General features: G+C 34.8%; 2 protein-coding genes across 5 annotated transcripts; both read left to right on the forward strand.

Moving 5' to 3' along the window:
* Positions 1-196: 196 nt before the first annotated feature.
* Positions 197-3,858, forward strand: LOC111428298 (uncharacterized). Of its 2 annotated transcripts, none has more exons than XM_023063759.2 (6): positions 197-480; positions 532-2,165; positions 2,521-2,641; positions 2,727-3,237; positions 3,293-3,564; positions 3,621-3,858. In XM_023063759.2, exons 1-6 carry the CDS (start codon positions 272-274, stop codon positions 3,775-3,777), a joined length of 2,904 nt encoding a protein of 967 aa, XP_022919527.2. In that variant the 5' UTR covers positions 197-271; the 3' UTR covers positions 3,778-3,858. The 2 variants fall into 2 exon arrangements, with proteins under 2 accessions (XP_022919527.2, XP_022919528.2); XM_023063760.2 differs by having other exon boundaries at positions 3,293-3,556.
* Positions 3,859-4,216: 358 nt separating this feature from the next.
* LOC111428568 (E3 ubiquitin-protein ligase-like protein poe) lies at positions 4,217-23,936 on the forward strand. Of its 3 annotated transcripts, XM_071199153.1 has the most exons (25): positions 4,217-4,470; positions 4,568-4,659; positions 4,730-4,966; positions 5,118-5,302; positions 5,366-5,547; positions 5,609-6,786; positions 6,843-7,060; positions 7,990-8,340; positions 8,400-8,773; positions 8,832-14,134; positions 14,184-14,470; positions 14,614-14,769; positions 14,971-15,132; positions 15,223-15,384; positions 15,442-15,616; positions 15,672-16,219; positions 16,278-16,494; positions 16,550-16,579; positions 17,452-17,755; positions 17,810-17,963; positions 18,019-21,264; positions 21,320-22,090; positions 22,411-22,649; positions 22,708-23,510; positions 23,571-23,936. In XM_071199153.1, exons 1-25 carry the CDS (start codon positions 4,280-4,282, stop codon positions 23,630-23,632), a joined length of 15,627 nt encoding a protein of 5,208 aa, XP_071055254.1. In that variant the 5' UTR covers positions 4,217-4,279; the 3' UTR covers positions 23,633-23,936. The 3 variants fall into 3 exon arrangements, with proteins under 3 accessions (XP_071055254.1, XP_022919909.2, XP_071055255.1); XM_023064141.2 differs by lacking the exon at positions 16,550-16,579; XM_071199154.1 differs by lacking the exon at positions 14,971-15,132.
* Positions 23,937-24,068: the final 132 nt, after the last annotated feature.

The raw sequence follows: 24,068 nt of genomic DNA on the forward strand, positions 1-24,068 counted from the left end.
AAATTATTAATAAAAGAATAATGAATTATTGTTATAAAAAAATTAATTTTCATGTTTATTTAATCCTCAAGAAATAAATAAAGATGCAATATTGAAATAAAGCAAATTTTACAATATATCTAATTTATTAGGTTAAATGTTCTTGTCGTTCTTGTAAATTAGGTTATTTGAAAATTTAACCCTATATGTCAAAAAAATGACAGTTGTAAAGCCAAATAAACGCTGAGTGAAAATAAAATTGATAAATTTTCTAAAATTTATTGATAAAAAAATGTCTAAGAAAGGGGCCACAGAAGTTTTTCAAAGTAAAATAACCCGCAACGACCGTTTTGCGCAGATGTCCCACCAGGAAAAGGTGATTGAAGAGAAGAAGAAAGAAATTCAAGCTAGGCTAGAGCAAAAACAGAAAGGACAAGTTAGTTCTAGTACAGAACCTAAAGCATCAACCACCACCACACCACCCGTAAAATCATCTAAAAGGTTTCTATAACATTCTAAAATAATGATTCATTAATCATTGTTTTTGTTTAGTTTGTTGAAATCACACGATAAGAAACACGGATTTAATGTTTTTTCAAATGATGGAAGTTTTTTGGATCAGTACAAACAATTGAAAGATAAGAAAGTGACAGAGAAAACTAAACTGTATAAATCAAAAGATGGTTTAGAAAAAAACTTTGACGATAGGAATAAATCGAGTAGATGGTCACAAACGAGAGGATCACAATCACCAAAAGAAAGAGTTAAACCTAGAATAACACGGTTTTCTGATAAACCTACATATGAACCAAAAATAAACATAACAACAACTTATAGTAATTTATTATCTCAGGCAACTTTTGAAAATTTAACTGCACAGAATGCAATTGGACAACCTTTGTTAAAGAATTTAGTGCCTCCACCTAGTATTTATACTAATTCCGGAACGGAAACGGTTATAACAGCACCACCTGTTTTATTAAATATGCCACCACCTCAAATTGTGCAGAACACAATATCATCAATTGTTGTTCCAACAGCAAATGATATTTTAGCTAATAATGTAGCTAATATTATTACACCAACAACCGTTTTAACAACAGTTACTTTACCACCACCCGCACCAAATCAAGCTGTTATTCAAGAAACGGTTACAACAACAAGTGTAATTAACGTACCACCTCCAATTGAATTAACATCAATACCACCACCAAATCCAATTCAAGTTCATAATATTCCACAGCCGGATCCTTTAAATGCCTTAACAATTCCACCTCCAGCACCTATTCAAGTTCAAAATATCCCGCCGCCTTCTCCAATACAATTAAATGAAATACCAAATCCTAAACCTCTTGATATCGTTAACATCCCAACACCAAGTGATTGTTTAGAGAAGAACATTTCAGATCCTGATTTTATTAAAAATGTTCCACCTCCAAATAAATCTGTTCCACCACCTAATTTAGAAATCAGCTTAAATATTACAGTCCCACCGCCCACTTCAGAGGTTCCTCCCATTCCAACATGTTTACCACCACCGAATGTAATTCCACCCACTACTATTCCTCCTCCTCAAAATATTTTGGTTCAAACAATCCCACCACAAATAAGTCAAATTACAGGTCAGATTACAAATCAAATTTCGAATCAGATTACAAATCAAATTTCGAACCAGATTACAAATCAAATTTCGAACCAGATTACAAATCAAATTTCGAACCAGATTTCAAATCAAATTACTAATCAGATTACTAATCAGATTGCCAATCAAATTAGTGTACAAACACTTCCGCCGCCTCCTCCACCTCCACCTCCTCCACAAAATCAAACTCTCATACAAAATATTGTTACGGTGCCGATACAAAATCAAGTTCCTGTAGGGGTTCCCCCTCCCCCTCCTGTAACTAATAATATTCCCTCGTTGATGGCGCAACCTGTGCTTCCACCACCTGGAATGGGAATCGCTCCACCAATTAATAACATAAACATAAATTGTCCACCACCGTTGTTGACGACGACCGCTTGTCCTATTATTCAAGCACCACCACCACCGACGTTTGTTAATCAGCCGCCACCGCCCATGACCGGACAGATGCCCCCTATGAATATACCACCCCCTACAGCAATTCCATTGGTTCCAGCCACAACGATCGTTGGTGGAATGCCTTTTCGAGATATGACCGCAGGTAACTAAAACGATTTTTTCTTTTTGGATTTTTATTACAGGATTTCCCTTTAGATGATGCGGTTGGATCAAATATATTAAAAAGTTAATAATCTTATGGGGTGATTGAATTCATAAAAGATTTTGTAGGCTATATACAAGTAGGGATGATAAAAATAAATCCAATTTTTAATTAAATCCATACTTGATTATATCAAAATCTACTAAAATCATTATTCTTAACAGAACTGTTTTGATTATTTACAAAATTAATTTTTTTTAAACTCTTATAATCAATCTTATAATATCAAGCCAATTCTGTTTAATTTTCTTTAAAATTTAAATTCCGGGGGTTGTCTAGTGACGGTTTTGTGCAGTATTTCCCGCAGGTACAGCTGATTATGAAGCGATGGCGTCCCTAGGGCGCATGGTAGCACAGTGCGGCCCCGGAATAGAGGACGTGGTGCGCCAACGTAAAACACAAGACCCCAGTCTGTGGTATGCAGGGCTCGTGGTCTCCCGGAGCGACGCGGCCGCCCCGTGCCTGCTACGGTTTACTTGTCTCATTACGCGTGTGTTGTAGGTTTCTGTTCCATAAAGAGTCCGCTGCATATCGTCAGTACCAACAACTCGTCGAACAGTTCAAAATGGAGTTGGAGGCACGAGAGGAGAACAGCTATCAGCCGGAAGACACCTATGAACAAGATGGAATCGATGATGATGATGAGAAACGCGGAAATAAAAATGGAGATAGACCGAAAAGGAAGAGAAAAAGTAGATGGGGCGATAAAGACATGTCGATTCCACCACCTACCATTGTTACAAGTAGTCCTGGAAATGTTTTGATTTCAAAAATAACAAGGAGCGATCCCGCTTTGATCCAATATGCTATGACTACTTATGGATCGACGAATTTAAGTGAAGACGATTGGAGGAAAGTTGAAGATCACTATAAAATTAACATTTTGTACCAGGAGATGATCAAGAAAAGACAGGAAGTTGAACGGTTGAAAATGGCTGGGAAAAATAAATACGAATATGATTCCGATGAAGAAATTGAAGGTGGAACTTGGGAACATAGATTACGTGAAAAGGTTATAAATCAAATTTTTCAATAACTTTGATTAAAATTCTTTCATAATATTTTAGGAAATGGTGGCCACTCAACAATGGGCTAACGAACTAACTCGTCAAGCTGAAGGAAAACATCATATAGGAGATTTTCTTCCCCCTGAAGAGCTGAAAAAATTTATGGAAAAATCCACTGCGGTTAAAGAAGGTCGACAACCAAGTTTATCCGATTATAAAGAGTTCAAATTAAAAGAGGATAACATTGGGTTTAAAATGTTACAAAAACTGGGTTGGTCAGAAGGGCAAGGTTTAGGATCTAGTGGAGCTGGAATTGTCGAGCCAGTAAATAAGTAAGATTTTTTTTTATGACACCATTCAATTAAATTTATTTTAATTACATTTGAAGAGGTGTTATGAGGGATCAAAATCAAGGATTAGGATTAGAACAACCTGATCAAGTTGATAATAACGATGATGAATACGAGTCATATAGGAAACGGATGATGTTAGCTTACCGATTTCGACCAAATCCACTGAATAACCCAAGAAGACCTTATTATTGATCTTAAAGTAAAATGTACAAATGAATACTTGTAAATATTTGAAGTTATATAATTATAATTATTAATAAATAATTAACCGTTTTTTTTTTTATAATTTTGACTTTTTGTTTAGTTCAATTTTTTGTTCATAGATGGTGGGCGTTTTTTTAATCTTGTCAGCATAGTAGTGATAAATATATGAAATTTGAGTGTGGATCCTTAAATTTATTATTATGTTATTGTTTTATAATTATAATATAAAATTGCTTTTTTAATTTTATTATTTTGAGTAATTTTTAAGTAATAAAACAAAACAAAAATTTTTGACGTCGTTACCTTGTGCATTTTGACAGTTTCGTGTGTCCACTAGAAGTTCGAAGTGTATTTATCTGTTTTTACTATCATAAAATAATTCAATGAATTCATTCAAAATTCGGTGTAACTTAAAAATCGACGCGAATATTTTAATTTTAAAAGCGTTTGAACGAGAAATAGTATTTTCAAAATAAAAAGATCCAATCATATGCCAACACAACAAAAACAATTTCCACCATCATCTGTCATTGTAGTCTCAAAAATACAAATGGCAGATGCAATGGCCGCCAGCAGCGGTGGTATACAGTGGTCGGCGATTATTAAGTTGTTTTCGGGATCTCATAACGATGCTTCCGACAAGTTAGAATTGCTGGATCTGTGCCTCGCGATTGTTAAAAGGTAACTGAGGAACCGTTTCGTGCCGCCGTTAACGTTTTTACAACGAAAATTGTACTTTTCACACGTGACAAATCTTGCCTTTTTTTTTCTTTAACAGCGAATCGGACATACTTCGATACAAGGGACGGGGCTTTTACAATTGGTTCGCGGTCCTCGCCGCCGATTATATTACTAATAACGCCCGGAATCGTAAGTTTTCCGCAATCATTTTTTTTTCAACACCAAAATCTGATTGTCATCTTGCCACTGAAACTTTTAGTCTCATCCAGTCAATTGGAGGTTGTCCACTCTGCCTGTCAAGTACTTCTTAAGTACTTGATTGGGGCCCTACAAACTAACAATACAGAGAGCAACTACAACAATGTGTTAGTTGAAAAATATTTGAAGGCTATAAGAATTTTATGTCTTGGACAAGATTTTTTTAGTCCTACGGAAATATCTACGTTAGTAATCAGTATGAAAGGTGAAACTTTACCAACAAATACAGCCCCTGCAGGTAAGTACAAATAAAAATTACATAACCTAAAAAAATTTATCTTGTTTAAAAACTTGGTTCAAATAAACCAAGCTGAATGAGTCATTATTATGAAGATTGGTGATGAATAAACCCTAAAACAATTTTAAACCACTTTTCATATTTTCTATAGGCGAAAAAGATGCTAGCAATAAGCAAGAAACTTCCAAACCTCGAACAGATCTATCAATAACAATTTTTGAGCAGCTAACGATGCCCTTGCGCGAAGGGACTAGTAATGGTTCAGAACAAAGTAGCAGTGGTCAAAGTACCGGCGGAGATCAAATCAACACGAATGATCCAATTACGGAAATTACAGTATGATTAAAAAAACAAATAATTTTTTTAGTTTTTGATAACATTTTTCTTGTTTATGTTTAGAAGCTTTTGTTGAAAGCAAATAGTGAAACGTTGCAATCGTTACGTGCTGGTGACACTTTAGCTGATTTGTGCTTAAATCTACCTAGTATTAAAAAGGCAAAGGTGAAAATTGATGAAACATTAGCCGGAAAACCATTTTCTCTTCCAACGACTCACACTGAAGCTACATCTATAAGAAATAGGTTTGATACTCTAATATTTACAAAAGAAAGTGTTTGTTTTCATATATTTTTATTATTATAGTTTATCAGCAACTTTAGCAGATATTAATTTAGCATCATCAGCAATTAATCTGCCCGTTCTTGAACCACTCACTCCAAGTAAACTAGATAAATTATGTAACTTAGGCATGGCTGTTTTATATTGCGCATTAAACCAATCGTGTGCTAGTTCCGTCTTGGCGATGTGCTCAGCAGTTTCACCAAAATGTCCAAGCGGACAATCGCAATCTTTATTTAAAGATGACGAGGATAGCGGAACAATTACTTTAGTTGAAGAAGCACTAAATATGTTCGCTTATATAGGAACTACTATTAAAAATTCAACCAGGGCAGGAGGACATGTATATCAAAATCATTTATTATCAGGAGCTTGGGTGTTAATAGCCGGTTTACAAAGCCACGTTTCGTCAACTACAACTGAAAAGTTATCACACCTTCGAGATGATAAAGGTCGCAGTCCAAGTAAATCACTAAGAGAAACTGGTACAAGCGGCCGTTATAGCTATATGAAATTTCAACAGGCTTTTAGTGTACTTTCAGTTGCGTTGGCTGGACGAGCCTTATCATTACTATCAAAACTGTTTGAAGACTTAAATTTGGAAGTGTGTGGAACATCTGGAAATGTAGTGCAAGTCGATCCAGCACCAATTTCAATAATGGGTCAATTCTCAGCGTTACAAAGAATAGCTCGGTTATTAGGCGCTGCTCCACTAAATCAGTTACTTTTTTATATAGCCTTGATCAGTTATCGAAAAGCTTGTACCTTAAAAAGAGTACATCCACCCGAAGGAGATATTTTTAGTCAAAGTGATTCAACGACTTATTATGAAGATATGATTATGTGTTCTGATGAAAATTCAACAGACGAAGATGATGATAGCGAACCGATTTTGGGATTGTGGTTCGAAGAAACATTAGCGCCGCCTGAAAACCCTGAACCGAAAACTACAAATGTAATCAACACAGGTCAAGTTAAACCTAACCAAGAAAGACTTCACACCATAGTTCCCGAAACTGGCGAAGCCAGCGGATTTATTACATTAGCTACGAACATTTTTGTGTTTATGAATAGACATTTTTTACGATCGAAAAGTTCGTATGTTACCAGATACGTTAAAACTGGTTTGGGTGAACATCAAATATCGATTCTGGCGTTAATTATTCGTGATCTCGATAGAGAAACTTCAAGAACAGAGATTGGTAAATCATTTTTTTTCTAATTAATTATTTTTATTACAATTAATTATTATTTGTAGGAACAATTCCAAGTTATTTTGGTGTTGCCCTAGGCCAATTATATTGCGAATTTTCTGGAGCTCTCACAAGGTTTACTCACAATTTAGTGACTCATTCTGGTTTACAAGGGCTTCAAGTAAGCTTATTAAATCATTTAGGTGTTTCACCATGGAATACCGATGTTCCACATGCTTGGCCTTTACAAGTTTACCCAAGAACTTTGGCTGTGTTATCGCAAGTAATAATTTATTTTTTAATTTAACTAAAAATATTATATATATACTATGTACTCTGGATATAATGAACCTTCAAGGGGCAATAATTTAAAAAAATCATGAATTAAATTTATTTTAATTACAATTTTTTATTACAATCTTGTAATATTAAAATGAATGAAATTAAACAATTTGGAAAGTAAGAAGGGAAATTAAAGGAAATCTGTAAGCATGCACATTTATTTCAACAATAAACACAAAGTAATGGTAACAAGTTATTCAAAAAAGTCAGTAATTTTGGTTTGAATTTGAGGATTTGTTGAAATTATTTGTTGAAACTTTAAAGTTTTATTAGGAGTTTATAAAATAAACCTGTCTCATCACTATTAAAAATCTTACTCCTATTTGTTGATAAATAAAATTGTGGATATCCAGTTGTCGACGATTTTTGGATTTACTGCTGCTGATTCCCCAACTATTGTGCCGCTACAAACGTTAAGACGTGATTTACATCGTTCTATCTAACTTTCAGTACATTCGAAGTCATCTTGTAACTTTTGACCAAATTCCGTTGCTTTTAAGCTTAAAATTTTCGAACTGACTTTCATTTTGGTCGTTTCTGCGTAAACCATTTTAACAAAGCTTTATCTACATCATCGTGATTACATTTTTTTCGCACGCTTGTAGAAGATCATTTTATTAAACAGTCAATACACTGATAACACAAGTTAACCATAGAATTGTTTCGAAGTAGCGTACAAGCCAGAATCCAGTATCTTTTGTAATTAGGTGAGAAAAATATCATGTTGATTGCAGGTATTTTGCTCAGTTCGTTATAAACAAATTTATTAAGATTATGTTAAATAGAGACATTTTCGGCATTATTACGTTCGTTCGTTATAACCGGGTGCGTTATAACCGACTTACACTGTATTTGTATTTATTATTTTAGGTGTTGTTATTAAGACCTCAAAACGAAAAAGAAGCCTCAGTGATAAGTATCTGGCATAGATTGGTAAATACATTAATTGAGAGTGTGATGAATCCTCCAACTGTGGTTGATAATGATAATGAAGATTTAAACGTCGAGCACGCCCAGGTTTTATTATACCTTTTCCATTTATTGAATTTGATGCAAAAGAAATCGGTACTTTTGCTATTAGCTAGTGCCATTTTGAGATGTTCAGAGGTAGCCCAAAATATATTAAGGGATACACAACTTTTGCACATATCTAGATTGTTGTTACTTTTTGATTATATAATGAAACATTTGTATGATGCACCAGCTACGCTTTTAGAACAGGTTGGTTTATTTAAAAAGATAATTGTTGAGAATTATTAATTTTTATTTGTTTTGATTAGATTCAATGGAATTTATTTTATGCTACGAATTTAAATACAGATAAAGATAAAGAAAATAATATGTCTCGAATGTACACACATTGGAAAGAAATAGAAGAAAATCATCGTAAATTTGCTTTGAGTGAAGAATTTTCAATGAAACCTCGGTTTTATGTTGTTACTAGTCTTGAAGTTCGTAACCAAGATCCGCCGAAATTGGATGGTTTGGCTTGTAATTTTATTTTGGGAACGCCTGATAAAATTAGGTATCCACTTCTTCTCGATGGGTTAATTGAAATTTTAAATGTAACTCACGTAACATCAGGAGCACCTGCTGTTAAGATGTCATTTCTAGGAATGTGTGCCACTCAATACTGTTATACGATATGTTGGAGGTACATTTCGATCTTTAATAACAAACTATAACGATTAATATTTTTAATTGCGATTCAGGTTGCTTCAAATTTTACCACCATCAACTCCATACATCGAAAGATTGTCTTTAGGAGAACCAATAGTGGCAGGACCTTTACTTCTTCACTCATTGATTTGGGGACCGCGTACGAATCATAAAGTGTTTAGTCGTTGGTTAAAAGATTGTTTGGTAAAGCAAGGTATTTACACTCAACATACAGATAAATTATTAAAAACGTGTCACGATACTGTTACGACGTTAAAATATGATGTAACAATGGCTAAAAATTGTATTATCACGTTGATTCCGGATACCAAAAAAGGTTCTTTAACAAAAGATGCTTTACCACCGCTTTGGCACTTATTCATCTTAGATGCTGTGTTGGCTAAAGTACAAGTTGCGTTATCAGATGAATCTGAATCTTCCGAGATGACCGCTGCAAATCGAGCGTGTGTTCAAGAATTGATCCCTCACGTCTTAAGGTTAACCCAGTCAATATTGTATATTACGAAATGGTCGTTATTAAATAATATGGTGGAACAAACTGATCCACCAGGGAAGTACACTTTACAAGATTATGAATCGATTCAAGAAATTTTAGCGATAGCATCTACAAAAAACACATTAACATCCACTCTTACCAGCGATTTTAACACATTACTACCATCATCTGTTGTAAAAGTCTTACAAAGTTGGAATGCGGTAACCTTAGAAGATTGTACGTCAACTCCGTTTATTAACGATACAATTCCAGCTGAAAGTTACATCTTAAAGATCATAGACACGCATATTTCAACGCTTTCATTAAGCAATCCATTTAGTATAAATTTATCTTTGAAGAGACTTTTACAATGTTTGGTGAAATTTTTGTGTCAGCACGCTCCAAAAATTGAAAACACCGATACAAAAAATAAAGCTATTGAATTATTGGTGTTGGTTACTATGGATATAAGAACCGAGTTTTTATATGATACAGTTTCAAAAACTTTAGATAAAATGATTGGTGATCTAGAAACTGACGAACATCAAAAGAGGGTTTATTTATACGTTTTAGAAAACACTTATAAATTAATAACGAATTTTACCAATAATTATAACGATTTAATCAACGAGAAATTATTACACAACTATTTGAAGTTTTACGAGAAAATTATTGAGAAATCATCCGGTAGACAAGCTTTGGAATTATTTTTTACCGGCGATAAAGATTTGGTAAAAGTTTTAATGTCGGTGTCCAGTCCTCAAATGTCCCAACAATACAGTACAAGAGTTCTCCATTTCTTCAACAAACTTTATCAAGCAGCTGAAAAAAGTTCTACAGATCCTAGTTTGAATTATTTATGTGGTAGTATGAGTAAACTAGCTGACGTGAAACCCGATACTTTACAAACATGGTTAAGACATTTAATAATCGGTACAAATTCGATGACCGTTAGCGAATCTTCTTCCAATATACAAACACCTACAGCCACAGCTGCTCCAACAAACAAAAACGAAACCGCAACCGAAAACGGGAAAAGTACCGAAAATAACACAAGTTTTGTAATAAGAACAGATTCAAACGCGTCTCCATGTCCTAGCGAAGATCAAAAATCTTTAATACAAGAAAACAGCCAATTATTACAAGCATTAACCAATTTCATCGTAAAACAAACCGGATTATCCGAAGATGTCCCAATTACAATTTTAAATGCTTTAATTCCATTAGGATCAATTATTCTTTCACCAACAATCGAAGGAGCAGGATTTACAGATTTAATGGTTGTTATGACCACCTTAGCTGATGCGGGAATAGGAAAAGGACACGCCACTTTAGTTGCAGTTACTTCCGATTGGTTGGAATTATGCTGTGAGAGTTTAACTCAAAAAGAAGTTGTAGATAATTTAGGGGCTGATGTAGGAACGGAAAAGAACTCAGTCATGTTAGAAGCAGCGTGTTGTCTTCTTGAATACTTAAGTGATATTGTGAACGCTTTATCTTCGAATCAAGGTGCGCCATCATTTCGAGCTGTAAGTCCACCTTGGGAGGGGGAAACCCCTTTGGAACATGACGTTGATTGGCCGGAAGAAGGAAACGATGATGAAGATAGCGGAGATGATTCCGATGAAGATTCTTTGTGTAATAAATTGTGTACGTTTACGATCACGCAAAAAGAATTTATGAATCAGCACTGGTATCATTGTCACACGTGTCGAATGTTAGATGGTGTTGGAGTATGTTCGGTTTGCGCGAGAGTTTGTCACAAGGGGCACGATTTAAGTTACGCAAAGTTTGGAAATTTCTTTTGCGATTGCGGCGCTAAAGAAGACGGTTCTTGCCAGGCTTTAGTGAAAAGATCGCCTCAATCAAACGAAGGCCCTTCCACTTCAAATAATGCAGCTACAACAGGATTTGCATCAGAACACATGTTAACAAGTTCTTTAAGACGAAGAGCTTCCTCCCCGGTACCAATTGATAAAATGGTTTTGAAAAAAGAAAGAAAAACACCGCCGGTGGTAAAACAAATAGAAGGATCGAGAGAATTTTTAATGACCACGTTTGGAAGTTCTAATATGCCTAAAACTTTACTGAATTTAGTGCAATCGTTCACACCTTCAGTGGAAGCTTTTTGTAATCGAAATTCTGCCGTTGGTTGTCATGCAAGAGCTTTGAAAGCTTTACAACAACTGCATTCAGTTGAAAAGAAATACGTTTATAACGAACAATTGATGGTTCCGACTTTGGGATCGCAAGAAGGTGCATTTGAGAATGTTAGAATGAGTTATGCTGGCGAACAAGGTCAAACGATCCGACAACTTCTCTCGGCTCATATAGTAAGGCGAGTGGCAATGTGCTGCATGTATTCTGCGCATGGTAAACGTCAGCATTTAGCTGTTTCACACGAAAAAGGAAAGATAACCGTTTTACAGCTATCTGCTTTATTAAAACAAGCGGATTCCTCAATGAGAAAATTAACGCTAACTCGTTTAGCCTCCGCTCCAATACCATTTACGGTACTATCTCTCTCTAGTAATTTATGTAACGAAGATTATCTTGCGGTATGCGGACTGAAAGATTGTCACATCCTCACTTTTAATTCGAACGGTTCCGTTTCTGATCATTTGGTGTTACACCCACAACTTGAAACGGGAAATTTTATAATAAAAGCGATTTGGTTGCCAGGTTCTCAAACGCAACTCGCGTTAGTTACCGCCGATTTCGTAAAGGTTTATGATTTGGCACAAGACGATTTATGCCCGAAATATTATTTCTTGGTACCAAGTGGCAAAATACGCGATTGCACTTTTATGTATGAAGATAAAGAATACAATATCTTATTGATGTCATCTCCCGGCCATATTTATTACGAAGCTTTAAATGAGGAAAGCCTGGCTACTCACGGAGCGTTTTATGTAACAAATACTTTGGAAGTTTTCCATTTAGATGTGACGGATGTGAATGGACAAGTAGCTGGTGGAGGTGTGAGCATTTATTATTCCCATACTTTAGGGTTATTATTCTATAGTTACGCGCAAGGAAAAAGTTTTGTGTCGCCTATAACACCTAAAAATAACTGCTTAACCGTCATTTTTCCAATAACAATTCCGTTTTCGACGGTTGCGACTTCAAAGAGTAATGGCAGTAAAAATCCAACGCCTCAACCTTTGTGTCAGTGGACAGAAATTCCGAATCATCCCGGTTTGATTTGCTGCGCAATGCAATCGACAAACACCCCGGTGGTTTTAATGATGCGCCCTGACTCGATAGCTATCCATGAAATAAAAGTGGTACCTTCAAAATCAAAAATAATGGATATGGTTGCTATAAGACACAATTCGGTTAACGAACAAAGAACCACGTTGATTTTAATGTGCGAAGATGGAAGTTTGAAAATTTATATGGCTAATATGGACCAAACCGGATTTTGGATGTCTCCAACTATTCAACCAGCGATTGGAAATAGCGCAGTGAAACCGAAAAAGAAAAAGGTGGTTAAAACCGGGAAAACGCCGAGTTCTGTTACATTTCCGGTGGATTTCTTTGAACACAGCCAACCAATGAACGACGTTGAAATTGGTGGTAACGATCTTTTACAAGTATATAATGTTTCGCAACTAAAACATCGTTTAAACACAACCGGATTATACGTTGTTTGTACAAAACCTTTAGGCTTTACCGTCGAAATTACCAATGCTGATAATAACATGGTTATGACTGGTGTTAGAGTTTTAGTGGGCAGTCAAGATCCAACAAGAGCACCATCGTTTATTGAAGTATTTGGGCGAATTACTACTATTTCCGTTCACCGTAGTAGATGGTATGATGTCCCATTTTCGCGCGAAGAAAGTTTACAAGCAGATAAAAAGATTACCATTACATTTGGTCCATCGCAAGATGTTGAAACTGTAACCATGATAGATAGTATCAAAGTTTACGGAAAAACTAAGGATATGTTTGGTTGGCCAGAAGAGAATGAGGAAACAGTCACCGCAAATAATTCAACACCTCCAACAACCACAACAAACGTTGCGAATGAAACGGATCAAACTAACAACACCAATTCTTTACCGTTAACCAAATTAGAACGTTTGGTAACGAATATCTTGGAAGTTTTAGATGGGACCTTTGCTCTATTTCCAAACGAAGAAAATTTGATGAATTATAAGAGTAGTTGTATTAAAATAGCCACCGATTTGCTTACCTTACCAACACCGATTTGTATACAACTTTATTCAAAGTCACTTCTCGCCTCATTGCACCAAACGAAACAATTATATCACAGTTACAAAGATTTAGCTTTACTACAACACGTTTTGCAAACATTAACGTCCATGTTAGATACAAATCCTGCTAAAATTGAAACGGATATCGACGCGGAAAGTTACTTCCGCTTAATTTTAATTGTCCGAGGAATCGCCGTTTCGCGGCCACAAAATTTGGTAAAGTTCGCCGATTCTCACACTTCGATTCAAGATGTAGTTCTCGACGATCCATTAAAAAGTAAACCTCGTACTTCAAAATCCGGAAAAAATCAACATTTACTCTTACAATTAATGGACGTTTTATGGCTACTTCATTCATTAAATCCAGAAAATCCATCGTTAGTACCCGTCGTTGTCCCCGGATTAAAACACACCGAACAAGTTGTTCATGCTTTGGTCGAAATTGTCCACGCGTTTAATAGTTGCGACACATATAGTAACATTACAATTGCGGTTTACTTACAATTATTATTGTGCGAAGATCCGTTAATCGCGTTTAGCGCGAAACAAGCGATTTGCAGAGTTCTCAAACCGAAATACAAAAGGAGAAGAGTTTATATTCCGAGTCCACCACGTTGTACATCTCCATCTACTACAAGTAAGTTTATTTAAATAAAAATTAACATTTTATTAAATGTTGTAATTAGAAACAGAAGTCGAAGAAGATAAACCGAGACCTACCCCTCAATCACTACCACTTCCACGGGACCCTCGTTTTGATCTTGACACTGTTGAAGCTATTGCTTTGTTACAACCGGCCGTTGATGCACACAATGCTAATTTAGAAGCTTTGGTGGGGTCTGGAGGACCTGGATATCCACCGGTACTCTATATACCTCCTGATACTGACGATGAAACGATGGTTGAGTTAGCTATTGCTTTGTCTTTGCAAGAACATGGGTTAAGTGCTGAACAAGGACAACATGGATTACAGGTATATAAGTTTATATTTTGAAAAAATTAATTAAATCATACTTTTATTTGTATACACAAATTATTAATAAATACTTACTTAATTTTTATGTTCGACATTGACAATGTTGAACTACTTTTTATTTATTTAACTTTTTTGTGTAGGTGTTAGGAAATCCAGCTTTACAACCTATACAAGGTCAACCCGCTCAAGAAGCGGGTCATTTTAGTGACACAACCGCTTCCGCTGCTGGTTCAGATGATGAAGGAAGTACAGCAGCTACAGATGGATCTACATTACGAACATCACCAGCGGAACAGGTTTGTAATTTCTTTGATAAGTAAAAGAAAGATTTAAAAAAATAGTTAAAAACCGTACCTGCAAAACAAGAAGTTAACTTTTTTTTGTTACTTCTTTATAAATTGAAATGAAGCATCCAATAATAAAGGAGTATTAAAAAAAGGGCAATAGTTGTTGTGCCGTTTTTTTGTTTGTGTTATTTACATCTTGTGGTATTGCAGGGTGGTAGCGCTGGCTCTGAAAGTGGTGGTAGCGGTGTAGAGAGCATTACCGGCGAACATAATGTGTCTGGTCGTAGCTCAGCTTACGGTGACAATGTGCCAGAAGTGATTAACACAGTTTCACGATCAGACACAAGCTCACTAGCTACTGCCAACTATCAGGTATGAGGGCCGCGGCCGCGACGTGCTTCCCCCAAAGTCCAACCGGCGGACTATTTTAACGCATTCTTTTTTCCTTGTTGTATTTCTCAGATCGCCGAAGCAGATCAAATGAACCAAGAGGTCGATCACGAAACCGATCCGGAGAATAGTTCACGACTTCATGTACTTCGTCTTCAACTTCTTGAACGATTAATCGAATATCTTCCGAAGTTACATGATGTTGATGGTGTGAGGATTATTCCATTTTTACAGGTATGATGTGGTTTTTTGAAATAATCATGTTACATGAATATTTTTTTAATAATCAAGGTTGTTTTGCAATTAACTACCGATCTTGATGCTCATTCTGATCGGGATAAAAATTGTCTCAACTCACTTTTAACTGCGATTATTCAAGAATTAGAAATAAATATGGTTTCAACGGTGAATGTGCGCGTTCGAACAAGTCAACGTGAGCTTCAATTGGTTATTATGAGATTATTAAGTGCGTAATGTATTTTATTTTTAATTGTTCAATTTAAAATTTTTTTTTTTTTAAGGTGTTTTAATGTCGCGATGTAAAACGTCTGGTTCAAGTACAACCAAACCAGCCCCTACAGATAATTCTACTTATATTTCACAAGTAACGGCGACTATGCTTCATAAAGCTGATATTATAAATTATTGTTTAAAATTACTTCAATCCCTTTTGGAGTATTGGAAAAAGGTTTCGGATGATACAACAACAACACAAGCTGGAAATAATTTATTGAAAGAACATTTACCGCATTCACCGCCTGATATGACGCCGTTTTTCCTTAGACAATTTGTTAAAGGACACGCGTCGGATATATTCCAAACATATCCCCAATTACTCACCGAGATGGCTTTAAGACTACCGTATCAAGTTCATAAACATTCGGAGGTTTCTGAACCGGTTACATCAGCTTTTGATCCATCTTGGTATAGATATCTTTGCGAGTACATGATGACGTCGCAAACCCCGTTTTTGCGAAGACAAGTTAGGAAATTGTTGTTGTTCATTTGCGGGAACAAAGAGAAATATCGCCAGTTAAGAGATGTACACGCCCTTAATACTCACATGAAGGTAAGAATGAGAAGATTGGTTTAATAATAAAAAAATATTAATTAATACATTTTTGTAGGCTGTTAAAAAGTGTTGTGCAAAAGGCGGATACAATTCATCGATAGAAATGCAACATAGTTTATCTTTAACCTACGATGCATTGGTTGAGCTGGTCGAACATCTGAAAATGTGCCTCGAAATTGCGTTAAATCGAACCGGAAATTGGCAAAGTTTTTGTATTCATCACGAAAAAATGATCCCATTCTTATTTCAAGTTAGCTGTTTATTAGATGAAGGTATTTTTTAGGTTTCTATTTCAGTTTTATTTTTAATGTAATTATAATTTTATAGGTGATATAAATGTATCTACCACTTACGAAGGTACATATTACGCTTTAGAGAGTGCAATTTTTTTCTCCCATTGTTTATTTTAGTTTACTAACTTTTTTAAGAAGCGTTAGTTAGAGTTGAATTTATGACATTTTCTTTAAAAACGCTTGATCATCTTTATTAAAATCGTTTTTATCTCGAGAACATAATTAATTCCATGTAGATACCAAATATTCAATCTTCCATGGTTTAGTATTTATCAACTTTAATCAGGGCCGGATCAAATAATTATGTTCGTCCACGACTACCTTATAACTTATAATATATACCTTATAAATGAGTTTTCTAAAACAAAAGGGTAGTCATTTTTCAAGGAGTGAAAACTTGAGAGACTAGAAATAATTATTTGAAACGACATTAAAAAAACCTAAACAAATTCCTTTTTTGGTATGATTTAAGCATAAATTAATTAATTTATGTTTAAATCAATAAGACCTTTCATAAAAGTGACATTTAATTTTGACAAGTTGTGAAGTTGGTTACAGTTGGTAATATAATATTTACAATAATTATTTGAAACGTCAAAATTTCAAGAAACGTCAATTTAATTTATTTTTTAGCACTTTCTAAAGGTTTTACATTAAAAAATCCTAAACAAATTCTTTTTTTCGTATTATTTAAGCATAAATTAATTAATTTTTGTAACAAAAACGACGTTTCATAAAAGTGACATTTAATTTTGACAAGTTGTGAAGTTGGTTACGGTTGGTAACATTGAATTTGTGTCACATTGACGTTTAAAGTTTATTCAAAAATTTCTTTTAAAAAATAAATTTATGGAATCAATTTCAATAGTAGTCGTCTACTCACATATAATGAGCTATAATAGCTTATATTTTTTAATTATTTTTGTTAATGTTTAGGTGTCGCCCCAACGATCCTCCATCTTTTAAACTGCGCGATTGTTGTTAATGCTTCCGCAAATACCAATAAAAAGAACGATGCTTCAGCGAAACCGAGCACTTCATCCAGGAAGGAAAGAGAAAAATCGGACGATTCCGCAACGGAGGCTTTATTTGAAGAATCGAATTGTATCGCTTTGGTTGAACAGATTAATAAACAAGTATCCCGCGACATTTTACGCCGATTTATAAAAACTTTTGTTCTCGAAACGAACTCGACCCTCGTGAGGTGGCAAGCACATTCATTAATAGTCGCTATATACAAGTAATTAATTATTAGAAAGTTTTTTTAAGTGTAGTCATTAAATTTAATTTTTAGAAATTCAAAAAGTCCCGAACAATCAACTTTGTTAGATTTATTGTGGAGTTTATGGCCTTGTTTACCCGCTTACGGAAGAAAAGCAGCCCAATTTGTGGACTTATTAGGCTACTTTTCTTTGAAGTTTAGCGAATCCAGCGAATCTCCACAACAGGTATTAACAAAATAACAATCATAAACATCGAAATTTATTTATTTTTAATTTTTAGATCTCTGAATACGTCGAAAAAGCTGTAGATGTATTACGAGTCCAAAATCAACTATTAGCGCATCACCCAAACGCGAGTCTTTACACTCACATGTCGCAATACGTCGAGTTAGAAGGTTATTATTTAGAATCAGAACCTTGCCTTGTATGTAACAACCCTGAAGTGCCCCTTTCAACGATAAAACTTAGCTCCGTAAAAGTAGATTCAAAATTCACGACAACAACCCAAATAGTAAAACTTTTAAGTAGTCACACAATAAGTAAAATTACCGTTCGCATCGCGGATTTAAAGCGCACCAAAATGGTGAGAACGATTAATATTTACTACAATAACCGAAGTGTACAAGCGGTGGTGGAACTAAAAAATAAACCGGCTTTGTGGCACAAAGCAAAAAAAGTTTCTTTGCAGTCAGCTCAAACGGAAGTAAAAATCGAATTTCCTTTACCAATAGTTGCGTGTAATTTAATGATTGAATACGCGGATTTCTACGAAAATTTACAAGCTTCTAGTGAAACTTTACAATGTCCAAGATGTAGCGCTGCCGTTCCTGCAAATCCGGGCGTGTGTTCGAATTGTGGTGAAAATGTTTTCCAATGTCATAAATGTCGCGCGATTAATTACGACGAAAAGGACCCATTTTTGTGCCACGCCTGTGGATTTTGTAAATACGCCAAATTTGATTTTACATTGCAAGCGAGACCGTGTTGTGCCGTTGAACCAATAGAAACGGATGAAGATCGGAAAAAAATGGTCTCGAATATAAACTCGTTGTTAGAAAAGGCCGATCGAGTTTATAAACAATTAATGGCAAATAAACCGAATCTAGAAGCTTTAGTTGTTAAAATAACCGAACAAAGATCGGATAGAAAACTTGATGAACCATCTTCTAGCTCAGTTAATACCAACTCAACTGTTAATTCAGTTCAAGCATCGTTGGTTCATATTAAAGTAAATAAAACGATTCAAATGTTAGCCCAACAATATTGTAGCGAGTGTAAAATGTCTTTTGAAGAATTAAGCAAAATAATTCAACGTGTTTTGGTTTCCCGGAAAGAATTAATCGCTTACGATCGAAGACATAAAGATAGCGAAGCGATACTAGAAACCACAACAACTGAAGAACCCGGTCCTAGTGATATAACAACTCAACCGTTATCGGTTATTAGTAGATCGAGCAGTAGATGTTACGGTTGTTCTTCAGCCGCCACCGAACATTGTTTAACACTTTTAAGAGCTTTAGCTCTAAACCCAAAAACAAGGGAGTTATTATGTTCGAAAGGATTAATTCAAGATTTATTATGGAATAATCTAAGAAAAGGAAGTACCCAATTACAAGAAGACGTACGCCAACTCCTATGTGTACTTTCAAAAGACAATGAAAAAGCAACCGAAGAACTTTGTTCATTAATCATGGAACGAATTACTTTAAGTTTGAATAGTTACATAGGCACAACGGATTTAGCTTCTAGCATTTGTCACGAAATGGCTTTATTAGCATCATTATTAAATTTAAAAGATAACTGTTGGGAAATGCGATTTAGATTGTTGGTGGAATTATTCCTGAGAGCTTGCGAAGATACTCAAAGTCCGGTTGTTATTGAATCAATTATTTTACCGTGTCTTAAAATTTGGTACAATATTATTAAACCACCCGATAACACAACAAGTAAAAAGGCTAAAGAAAAAGCTAACGTTTCGGTTAGTGTTATAAGAGTAGATACCGTTCAAGTAGGAATAAACGTTTTTAAATGGTTGGAAAAGGATGGAAATAATTCGTATAAAAAATGGAAACGTTATAAACCTGAAAAAACCGAAGCGATTTCCGTTCCAAAAGAAAAAGCACAAGCTCGTGAATTTTATTTAATTGAAAAATATGGCAAGCGATGGAAAGAAAAAGTTTCGGGAAAAGCCCCTCCTATTAGCGACTTTAACGTTTTATCTTGGGTAAAAGCTGTGTTATTTAATCCAAGTTCTAGATTAGCTAGACAAGTTACTTCTAACATCCTCGAGTATTGCTGTAGTAGTTTTTCAAGGAAAGAAAAAGTCCTATTATTGTTAACTCAATTTTTGGAAGAGTTAAGCGGAGCCGGAGAAAGTTCCTCAGAATTTTTAACATTGTATCAAAATTTAATTCAAGAAGTACCTTGGAAACAATATTTAACCGTACACGGCGTTTTATTAACATTAGCCGATTTAATTACTCAAGAAATCGAACAATTACATTATTTAGAAGAAACAACATTAACTTCTGATTTAACCCAAGGTTACGCTTTAAATCAACTCACAGAATTATTATCTTCGTTCCTTGATGATTCAGCGATACGAAGACAATATAAAGGAAAATTAGTTGGGGCAGTTTTAAATGGTTATTTATCTTTGAGGCGATTAGTAGTTCAACGAACTCGATTAATTGATGACACTCAAGAAAAATTATTAGAACTTCTCGAAGAAATGACAACGGGTACAGAAGAAGAAACCAAAGCGTTTATGATCGTTTGTATGGAAACCGTCGAAAAATACAGTTTACAAGATATTTTAACTCCAGTATTTATTTTCGAACGTCTTTGTTCGATAATTTATCCAGAAGAAAATGATATCGGCGAATTTTTCCTTACATTAGAAAAAGATCCACAACAAGAAGACTTTTTGCAAGGTCGTATGTTAGGAAATCCTTATTCTAGTCTCGAGGCCGGTTTAGGTCCTTTAATGCGCGATGTAAAAAATAAAATATGTCAAGATTGCGAATTGGTAGCTTTATTAGAAGACGATAACGGTATGGAATTATTAGTCAACAACAAAATAATGAGCTTAGATTTACCGGTTAGAGACGTGTATAAAAAAGTTTGGATCGCCGAAGGGGGCGAGCACGAATCAATGCGAGTCGTGTACAGAATGCGAGGCCTTCTTGGAGATGCCACGGAAGAATTCGTCGAAACTCTAAACAATAAATCACAAGCAGCCGTTAATAACGAGGAAGTTTACAAAATGGCTAATATTTTAGCGGAATGCGGAGGTTTACAAATTATGGTGAAACGATTAGGGGCCATACAAAACGTCGTTAGAGCCAAACCTTTACTTCAGGTTTTATTAAAATTATTTAGAGTTAGTGTTAAGGTCGTACGTGTACAAGAAGTTTTAACACAACCTGAACTCGGAGCGATGGCCGTCTTTTTAAAGACTTTACAATTGTGTCTTGATACTGAAGGTGATTCTACTCAATTTGCCATAACTGAACAATTATTAGATGTAAGTAATTGCTGGTTAATACGTTTTTAGTGGTTTAATTAAATAATTTTTTTAGATAATGGAAACTGTGCTATCAAAAGCAACTAGTCAATCGTTAGATAAATTTGAAAAATTCTCAGAAACATTTGGTGGTCCAGAATACGTTCAATCGATATTAAAATATACAAATCAGCCGAGTATAAAAAACAATCAATCGGTTCAAGAGCACTTAATGCACGTTTTAGCGTCTCTAGTTTATGGAAACGCGGATCGTATGCGCGTTCTTATGGAACACTTCACTCCAATTTTGAATTTTAACAAATACGACATCGAGCACACCGCCGACGATCAACAAAAACTCGAAATGTTTTGCGTGTTAACAAACGGAATCGATCGTCGCGAAATCGGAAATACACTCAAAGATTACATCATCTCAATGGGGGTCATTAATGACGCGTTGGAGTACATTACGATGCACGCGCCTTGCGTTAAACCCACTCTTTTACGAACGGATAGCGACGAATTGAAAGAGTTCATTTCGAAACCGGCATTAAAATATATATTAAGAATTTTAACTGGAATGGCGAATTGTCATCAAAACACTCAAATGGCGGTTGCGACAGCCAATACGATACCGATTATACATAGATTAGAGCAGGTTTCTTCTGATGAACATGTTGGATCGTTGGCTGAAAATTTATTGGAGGCATTGTGTACCAACGCAACTGTAGCCACTTGTATTGAAGAAGCTAGGGAATTTACTAGAGCGGAAAAGAAAAGACTTGCTATGGCTATGAGAGAAAAACAATTAGGACAACTTGGTATGAGAACTAACGATAAAGGGCAGGTTAGTATAAATAAGTTTATTTTAATTAATACTCTATTTTCTAATTCGGAGGAGTAAAATGAAAAGTCACGTTTATACAGTGTAATTTTTTGGCGGGATTTTTAATACCAGAGAGGTTTTTAAGTAAACTGTGGTTACGAATTTAATTACTTATTTGTTTAAACATAATAAAAACCAGGGCCCACATAAAAAAACTTACTTTTTGGCGCTTCAATTTGAAAATAGTCCTCCATATTAAAAAATATAGTATAGTACACGTTAAAGAATGAATGAATTTGTTGTAAAGATAGTTGATTAAAAAATTTAAATTTGATTAATAGGTAACAGCAAAATCGACAATTCTACAACAAATGGAAGAATTGGGTGAAGAAACCGGATTGGTTTGTTGTATTTGCCGTGAAGGTTATAAATACCAACCAACAAAAGTTTTGGGAATTTACACGTTTACTAAACGCTGTAACGTCGAAGAATTTGAAGCAAAACCAAGAAAAACTATTGGGTATAATACGGTTACTCATTTTAATATTGTACACATTGATTGTCACACAAGTGCTGTTAGGTTAGTTATTTACAATTATTTTAATTTGAATTTATTTTGATTTTAATTAATTTTATAGATTAGCTAGAACTCGTGATGAATGGGAATCGGCTGCTTTACAAAACGCCAATACAAAATGTAACGGTCTCCTCCCTCTGTGGGGTCCTCAAGTTCCCGAATCAGCGTTCGCAAGTTGCCTAGCTAGACACAATTCTTATCTTCAAGAAAGTACGAGTTACCGCGATATCGGCCATAGTTCAACAATACACGATTTAAAATTATTGCTGCTTCGATTTGCATTTGAAAAACCGTTTCATGAAGATACGGGAGGTGGTGGTCCTCAAAGTAACATGCACATGGTACCTTATTTAATCCATATGGCTCTCTATGTAATTAATACCACGAGGGTAAGTAAGAAAGAAGAAGGGAGTTTGATGTCGTATTTGTCATCGATTGATGATGAGGCTTGGGTTGAATCTTCGTACGATGCTGAAGGGCCGCTTTATTGGTTAACAATGTCGTTTTTGGTTCACACACCAACGACGTGGAATCGTTATAAATTAACGCATTTAATGCGTTTGATCGTTTTGGCTCATGCAAGACACTGTCATCCTTCCGGGCCGGTAAAAACAGTTTCAAATAAAAGTGAGGAAGACTATTTGGTGTATAAACCTTACTTGGTGTTGTTTGGTCTTGTTGATGGCGTATACAAGAATTTTTTCAAAAATGTTTCCGGAACGGATGAGCAATGGCCTAGTAATTTGGCTGATTATATTCGACATAACGATGAACATCTACTCAAGGCCTCCGAACGGTTATTGGGTATTTATATGGATGAATTGCTTCCTTGTGCATCTTTTGTAGAATTTTGTGATGTAGCAGGTAAGAAATAATGAATTTTAAGTAAAATAATTTTAATTCATTTCGTTTTATTCATTCCAGGACTGTTAGATGATATAACACAGCCCGAACACTTTATACACGACCTTCTAAAAAGAATGTAATACCCATTAAAAATTTTAAACAATATTCGGTTTTTTTCGAGGTTAAAATAACATAAGAAATAAATAAAGGCTGTAATTATTAAAAAAAATTGAAAATTGTTTCAAATAATGCTTATATTCTTACAAATATAAAGAAAAATACTTAGTTGGAATACTGGATTGTTTGGTTTCATTTAAATTAATATTATTACCGCTCGATGTAGTCACTTTTTAAGTTAATTTGCTCTCGAGGAAGTTTTTTTGTTGCGTTAGATTTATTACTACCTTAATTTGTATTATTCAATAAAGTATGTTTCTTAATTAACTCGTTATTAAAAACTCGTTAATCCTATTACGTTTTTTTTTTTTAATCAAATTAAAAACATTTTCTAGGGGAATTACTTAGATTTATAACTTAGTTTTATGACCACGCTGTATAACAAAGTAAGGTTATGAA

This window comes from Onthophagus taurus, chromosome 10 (assembly GCF_036711975.1).
Source record: "Onthophagus taurus isolate NC chromosome 10, IU_Otau_3.0, whole genome shotgun sequence".
Lineage (NCBI taxonomy): Eukaryota > Metazoa > Arthropoda > Insecta > Coleoptera > Scarabaeidae > Onthophagus > Onthophagus taurus.

Excerpts from the sequence above, each read along its gene's own strand:
- LOC111428568 (XM_071199153.1), top strand. The coding sequence starts at position 4,280 with ATGCCAACACAACAAAAACAATTTCCACCATCATCTGTCATTGTAGTC. Across the intron at positions 4,967-5,117 it reads AACAAATACAGCCCCTGCAG|GCGAAAAAGATGCTAGCAAT; the intron begins GTAAGTACAAAT and ends TATTTTCTATAG. Across the intron at positions 22,650-22,707 it reads TGTCACACAAGTGCTGTTAG|ATTAGCTAGAACTCGTGATG; the intron begins GTTAGTTATTTA and ends TTAATTTTATAG.
- LOC111428298 (XM_023063759.2), top strand. The coding sequence starts at position 272 with ATGTCTAAGAAAGGGGCCACAGAAGTTTTTCAAAGTAAAATAACCCGC. Across the intron at positions 481-531 it reads CCCGTAAAATCATCTAAAAG|TTTGTTGAAATCACACGATA; the intron begins GTTTCTATAACA and ends GTTTTTGTTTAG. Across the intron at positions 3,565-3,620 it reads ATTGTCGAGCCAGTAAATAA|AGGTGTTATGAGGGATCAAA; the intron begins GTAAGATTTTTT and ends TTACATTTGAAG.